At 41.3% G+C, this 7,924-nt stretch overlaps 1 protein-coding gene across 1 annotated transcript in view; it reads right to left on the minus strand.

Moving 5' to 3' along the window:
* The window catches only part of LOC134662839 (N-acetylgalactosaminyltransferase 6-like), a 28,112-nt gene extending 24,206 nt beyond the window's left edge, over positions 1-3,906 (minus strand). Inside the window, exons 1-5 of the mRNA XM_063519162.1 lie at positions 3,720-3,906; positions 2,795-2,846; positions 2,413-2,580; positions 1,367-1,510; positions 583-771 (exon numbers count right to left, since the gene is read on the minus strand). Coding sequence (XP_063375232.1) covers positions 583-771; positions 1,367-1,510; positions 2,413-2,580; positions 2,795-2,846; positions 3,720-3,896 — 730 coding nt within the window. The 5' untranslated portion in view covers positions 3,897-3,906. The remainder of the gene's footprint in view (positions 1-582; positions 772-1,366; positions 1,511-2,412; positions 2,581-2,794; positions 2,847-3,719) is intronic.
* Positions 3,907-7,924: the final 4,018 nt, after the last annotated feature.

The following is a 7,924-nucleotide window of genomic DNA, read 5'->3' on the forward strand; positions in this document are numbered from 1 at the left end:
AGTCCAGGAACACTAGCACGTCTGCCGCGGCCTGCCGCGCGCCCGCCAGCCGCGCCGTGATGAGCCCGCTGCGCTTGTCCAGCCGTGTGAACCGGGCTTTAGGGATGTTCTCACCTAGCAGCGGTGGCAGCCAGTTGACAGTGGCCTCCGTGTGCGAGTCCAGGAACACTAGCACGTCTGCCGCGGCCTGCCGCGCGCCCGCCAGCCGCGCCGTGATGAGCCCGCTGCGCTTGTCCAGCCGTGTGAACCGGGCTTTAGGGATGTTCTCACCTAGCAGCGGTGGCAGCCAGTTGACAGTGGCCTCCGTGTGCGAGTCCAGGAACACTAGCACGTCTGCCGCGGCCTGCCGCGCGCCCGCCAGCCGCGCCGTGATGAGCCCGCTGCGCTTGTCCAGCCGTGTGAACCGGGCTTTAGGGATGTTCTCACCTAGCAGCGGTGGCAGCCAGTTGACAGTGGCCTCCGTGTGCGAGTCCAGGAACACTAGCACGTCTGCCGCGGCCTGCCGCGCGCCCGCCAGCCGCGCCGTGATGAGCCCGCTGCGCTTGTCCAGCCGTGTGAACCGGGCTTTAGGGATGTTCTCACCTAGCAGCGGTGGCAGCCAGTTGACAGTGGCCTCCGTGTGCGAGTCCAGGAACACTAGCACGTCTGCCGCGGCCTGCCGCGCGCCCGCCAGCCGCGCCGTGATGAGCCCGCTGCGCTTGTCCAGCCGTATGACCCGGGCTTTAGGGATGTTCGCGGCTAGGTACGCGTCTAGCTTGCCTTTTAGGAAATCTGAAATAAGCGTCTGTTATTAGAATTTATATATAGATATCGGAGCTAGGCCTGATTGAAATAAGTTTTCGGCAAAAATTTCATTTTTGGTACAAGCTCTTAGCGCTGTCTGTACTGTTCTTTCCACAGACAACTAATACTCATCAAGACCATTCTAAAAACCCCAAACACAATTAGCTTGCGTTGTTTTATCACGGAGTTCCTATGGTCACCTCCTGTCTCCATCATCAGATCAGCTCGATGGTACCATAATATTGCACTGTCACCCGACTTACATACGTATGCAAATTTTGAGCTTCATCGGAAACCGAGAAGTAGGTCAAATTTAACTTGCAAGATTTGACCCGTACAAATATACATAGTTACATACCATACAAGTTAAGTAAAAGCTTGTAAAAAACTGTGTGATGTACGGAACCTCTAGGGCGCCACCAGCATATGGGGCATTATCCATGAAAAGGGACCTTATTGTCGATGGCGCTTACGCCGCTCAGCGTCGCGCGGCATTGTATTTATATCGGAGCATCGTTAATAATGGTGTAAGCGCCATCGACAATAAGGTCCCTTTTCATAGATAACGTCACATATAACCTACCCTTGGTACTAGCGTCGTCCACCAACAACACTTCTCTAAGTAAATGCGGCGGCGAGCGGTTCACGACGCTCTGCGCCGTGCGGAGCAGGGTGCTCCAGTGCTCGTTATGAAACGGCACCACCACGCTCACCGTAGGCAGTGATTCTGGAAGGGAAACCGGTGACTTGAAGATTTTTTTCCATTACCTTAACATTTTTATACAGATACTAGCGACCCGCCCCGGCTTCGCACGGGTTAACAAATCATACATAAACCTTCCTCTTGAATCAGTTTACCAATAAAAAAAACCGCATCAAAATCCGTTGCGTAGTTTTAAAGAACTGCTAAGCATACATAGGGATAGACAGACAGCGGGAAGAGACTTTGTTTTATACAAAGTAGTGCAGATGACGTTAAAGGAATGAAAGGAACGAAAAACGAATTTAAGTTATAGGATAGGTACTCTTTTTCATCGCACTTCCCCGTCAAAGGAGCACGTAGGCAATGCGGTCCGTAAATTCGATAATTCGACCTAGGGCTGTAATTATTCGTCACAATTGCTAGGCGATGCGGTCCGTAAATCCTAAATTTCGACATAAGGCTGTAATGTAGGTACGAAATTAGCCAGAAGTTTTATTTATTTCCTTTTTTCCTCACAGGTGTGTATCATGCACAAGTCACGGGCGATAGAGGAATTACGAACTCATGTTTTTTAGCCCTCGCTTTTCGCTTCAGGCTTCATATTCGTTCGTAAATTCGTGTTTACCGCCTTTAATACACAACCTACTATTTCTCCTATTAGAATCGTAAGAGCTTGTAATTCTGGGTAGAAATAACATAGAACATAACCTAATGAAAAAAAAGTACTCGATAGGTGAATAAAATTGCCCCCTCAGGCCCTCTGTACAAATCTGGGGCTCATTTAGACGGCGCGCGAACTCGTATACGATTTTAGTTACATTGCGGACCATTGAGGTGATATCAATTCCTCCGACCGATCAAATGACGCAAAAAAATCGCATGCGAGTTCTCGCACCGTCTAAATGTGCCCTTATAATATAACTTACCTATATACAAGCGGGTCTTGCACAACTTATGCCTGATGTCCCTCAACGACCGGTTAAGAGGAATCTTGTCACTAAGGGCTCCGTTAAAGCCATTCACAGCGTAAAGACTCTCTTCCAGAGACGCGTCTGATGACGGCAAAGATGCCGGCTTGCCTTGCTCTCCGATACCTGTTCACATAGACCGCAAATGTTACTTTTTATCCTGATAAGGCACCGTGTACTTGTACAAGTACAAATTAAATTCGAGTTTTGAACTGATAGAAATAAAAGAAAGTTCCAAATTCATAAGCGCCAAAATTACCCTGAGTCTTACGAGGACTCTGAGTTCATTTATTTCATACCCTTAAGCCCTGAAAAGGCTTATAGCCTTGAAATAACTTACCCGTGCGTTTTTCATCCTGTTCTATTTGTATGTAGTTGTGCCAATCTATTTTCTGAAAAAAAAACAATGTCTGACTACATGTTATAAAAAAATGTCAACATAGTTCTGTAATATAAATACAGTGAATGTGAATGTATGACTACATACTACATATTATAAAAAAAATTCAACATAGTTCTGTAATATAAATACAGTGACTGCATGTGTGGAATAAAATAATTGAATTTCGTTCCGTAGGCTATTTTAAAAAGCGCCTCTGCTTCTCTTTACGGGTTACGGTAAGTACTAATAGTTGACAACCACAGACTACCGGGCTAGCACATGATTGGCGCGACAGTATCTCGCGGCGAGATAGACCACCCGTCCCTCTCTTATTAAGATAGATAGAAAAAGACGGGTAGTCTATCTCGCCGCGAGATACTGTCGCGCCAATCATGTGCTAGGGGTGCTGAGACTGACAGACACCGTAATAAATCGAAGCTAAGAACGCAAGATCACCACACAAATGTACGATTCTACTTTTAAACATGTATGCCGCGAGCGGCACTACCACAGTCGATAGAACAATACAGTCATTCCACGAAGCCATCTAGACAGGGCAATCATACGGGGTGCGAGGGGTGGGTCGCGCGCACCCGAGCTGCATACATTGCCATTAATTGCTAGTAGCTCGTTACTACTTACAGGGCTAGCAATGCTATCATATCTTATATAAGTCAAATATAAGTCCTGAATAGTTGTGTAAAAGTCTGTGACAACCCTACTGTGTTTTTGTGCGGTGTCGGCATTTACGCAAACATCAAAGGCGTCGGTCCACTGTTACTTTTTACGCTACTGAATCGCATTATTCAATTCATACTTTAACAGCCCATTAGATAGTGTCCAGGATATCGAGATTTGTACTAAGAGCTATCGTGGCACTTACCTTTTTGCTTTTAGGAACAAATATAGGAATTTTGGTGCCGCTTAACGCACTGAGGTGTGGCACCACCACCGGCGGCTCGCTGTCGGCCCAGGACCTCAGCGTGTATAGCACTATCAAGATTAGGACGAGGAATATGAGGTTCCGTAGCCGAAGCAAGCGGTGCCAGTAGCGACGCATGGTTTAGGTTTGACCTGGAAAAATATGGAAAAAGTAGGTATATTTCATTATAAACTAGTCAAGTAGTAAGTATACCCTTATAGTTTCGCTATGTCCGCCAGTCTCCGAAGGGATCCTGACCACATACCGAGACAAGCCCTAGACTGGAATCCTCAAGGAAAGAGGAAACGTTGCCGTCCAAGGCAGACCTGGCGCCGGACTATTATTGCAGAGGCAGAGGCTATTGAGAAGACTTGGAGCGAAGTCAAGCACGAAGCTCAAGACCGATCCAGATGGCGGCGCACTGTGGACGCCCTCTGCCCCATCTAGGGAACATAGGACAATAAGTCAAAGTCAAGTATGTCCGCCAGTGTGTTTGTCCGTTCGTCTGCCCGCTTGCGACTTAAGTCACCAAGCATTAGTACATACTAGAAAACCGGACAAGAGCGAGTCGTACTCGCCCACGGACGGACGGATGGACGCACGGACAACAAAGTGATCCTAGCTCAAAAGGAAAAAGCGGCCAAGTGCGAGTCGGACTCGCCCATGAAGGGTTCCGTATTTAGGCGATTTATGACGTATTAAAAAAAACTACTTGCTAGATCTCGTTCAAACCAATTTTCGGTGGAAGTTTACATGGTAATGTACATCATATATTTTTTTTAGTTTTATCATTCTCTTATTTTAGAAGTTACAGGGGGGGGGACACACATTTTACCACTTTGGAAGTGTCTCTCGCGCAAACTATTCAGTTTAGAAAAAAATGATATTAGAAACCTCAATATCATTTTTAAAGACCTATCCATAGATACCCCACACGTATGGGTTTGATGAAAAAAAAAATTGAGTTTCAGTTCGAAGTATGGGGAACCCCAAAAATTTATTGTTTTTTTTCTATTTTTGTGTGAAAATCTTAATGCGGTTCACAGAATACATCTACTTACCAAGTTTCAACAGTATAGTTCTTATAGTTTCGGAGAAAAGTGGCTGTGACATACGGACGGACAGACAGACGGACAGACAGACAGACAGACATGACGAATCTATAAGGGTTCCGTTTTTTGCCATTTGGCTACGGAACCCTAAAAACGGAACCCTTATCCGTTTTATCCTTTTACGGCCGAGGCACGTCTACACTGGCCGTTTTGTGCGCGAGGAAATTGCCTCGTGCGTATACTCGCTCTGTGTGGACCCGGCTTTTGAGGTACGAAAGTTACGGAACCCTAAAAACTTGTAGGTATGGGTAGATATAATATCTATACCGAAGTTGCGAATGCGGATTTATGATTGATACTTAAATCATACCAACTATGTGGTAAAAAACTAGACTTTTTTTTGGGATGGATACAATGTAAAGTGGGGGGATGAACAATTCAGAAACAATTACTTCGTTGGTACAAATAAATGCTTTAGCTTCATAAGATCAGCTTAGTATCATTATTAATCATGAGTGTTATTGTCCCATTTACTTTATTTAAATTGAATATGTAACAATTGAATTTATCTTCAAGGTGACATAGCGGTAATTACGTTTATGATATTTAAACAACATGTTGCTTTATTAACACATATGTAAATTGAATAATATACTAAAAACGTGGTGACTCTTTTTTATATAAATGAAGAACCACTTAAATAACAAATCTTGCTTCATATTACTAGAGACACTAATGAAACAAAAATGTAATAATATCATCAAAAATTTGAGTATTTTAACGTAAAATCTATATGTATGAAAAATTCACTATACTTTGTGCACTCGTATTTGCATTATTTGACACATGCCACTCACAACAGCAATACAACGTAAAATGTCTTGCACATCGAAATCACAAAGGAAGATAATTGCACTGCGAACGTTTACATTCTAAGTCTTTTATTTTTTTAATTTAGGGTTGGCCGGACACCACCGTTATAAATCGGTAGTCGTCTAAATTGATATAATTTTTTCATTTTAGGTCGCAACAATTCATTTCAATTCAATGTTTTATTCATAAAATATACACTTTACACGTCAAATTTTTAAACATTATTAAATTTAGGTAAAGATAAAGATAAAAGATAGTTTATTCAAGTAGGCATAATTACAATGCGCTTATGAACGTCAAATAAAGTTAGGTAGACCGGCTCCAACCCTACACCTCTGCCCTGAGAAGATTTAAATCCCCCCTCAATTGGAGGAGGGTATCCCATTATGGGACCGGCAACAAACTCGGCGGGACACATCTTTTCAAAAATAATTACATCTTATATTGTAAATTTTGTTATAAATCATTCATATTACAATAATTATTAGATATTTATAACAAAGCATTATTAAATTTATTATATCTTCTTATTATTATTTATTAACCACAAAATTTTAGCATTATTTAAATCTCAAATAAAAATTCATTAAACATCACAATTCGATACCTCAGTCTAGGTGCCATCCAATCGTAATCGCTTGCTGTGACAATCGATTTGGGTTAGTTACATCTCTATATACGTCAGTCATAATGTGTCAAATAATGCGAATACGAATAATCCCACTATAGCCGGAATACATGGTACCAACCCCCTTATTTTGTTACACTTATTATTTTGATAAAACATTCTATGTTTTGTAACTTTATCTCAACTAAAATGAAATATTTGTTTTCTTAAAATGTATTTTTTTATCCTACATTTCGTAAAAAACATACTAGAACATTTTCAGTTCTTATTAGCCTTTATACCATACCAACAGACATACTTATGTTTAGGTGAAATATCACTAGTAAAATTGAGATTGGGAGACACTAGTGTGGGGAGGCTCATTAAGTATTTATACCAAATTTATACGGAACTGTAAAAATCACCTCTTAGCGTTAGTTGTGCCAAAGAACTCTCAATAGCTCAATCAAATGGTTATCAAATAAACGCACACATCTCTAGCAATTACATAATTCATAATCTTCACATTGGAAGTAATTCTGTATATAAATATTATCAATTTTGTAATTGTAAGCCTATGTAAGGAACATGAAAAACAGATTCATGAATGAGATATAAAAAAGCTTCAGCACGGAAATATGGTTTTATCAATTACAAAAGTAGGTAGTAAAAATGTAGTGATAATACATTGTAGTAAAATGCATACTGATAAAACCTGTTGTGACAGAAATAAAAACACTTCATGGACAATGTTATCAACATGTAGATTCCATGTAATTATATGCTTAATTGCTCAGCTGCAAGGCGAAACCAATGATACCGAAATAAATTAATGTTATAAAAACAAGTAAAACTGCAGTTACATTACCTTTTACACCAATTTTGCAAAATTTACCAAATCTATGTATCTTATAAATTTACTTGGCCAGCTATAAGCTAAAGTATCAAGTAACACTAATTCCGTTCGATAAAATAAATTATACAGGATTATTTTCTTCTAAACAAATTTCCGATTTTTATCGAGTAAACAAGACCGGCAGATACACACGGCAACGAACCAAACACAAGGCTGACAAGGCATTGACAGTGACACGACAAAATCAAATTGCTCTCAGTAATGTCATTTGAATTTGGACAATGTACGAGAGAGGTAAATGGCAATACATCGGCAATATGATGACTCCAATAAGTTAGACAGAGAAAAAACATTCACTGATGTTCAACTTTGAGTGAACCTGAATTTTATCCATAGAAGGTAGCATCCTATAGAAGTGGTCTACGCGTGCCTCCGTGAGGGACAAAACATATAAATTCGACCAATCATAGCGTCGCATTGCAACGCTATGATTGGTCGAATTTATTTGTTATGGTGGGCAACAAATGAATTCGACCAATCACGGTGGTCAATTTACGGTGGAGAATAAAACAAGATGTGAGACTGTGACAAGGACAAACAATAATAGCGCTTTCGCTGCTACTCCTACTGAAAGATACATAAGACTATCCCGTTCTGTCAGTTATCCCCACCACTCATGCCCAATCCAGTTATACTAGATTCATGATTTTATCGCTTTATACTTTTGTTTTTTTAAATACATATTTGCGAGGCGTAGGCTGCCTACATTCTACCCATA

The sequence above is a fragment of the Cydia amplana genome, chromosome 3 (assembly GCF_948474715.1).
Source record: "Cydia amplana chromosome 3, ilCydAmpl1.1, whole genome shotgun sequence".
In the NCBI taxonomy this organism is placed as follows: domain Eukaryota; kingdom Metazoa; phylum Arthropoda; class Insecta; order Lepidoptera; family Tortricidae; genus Cydia; species Cydia amplana.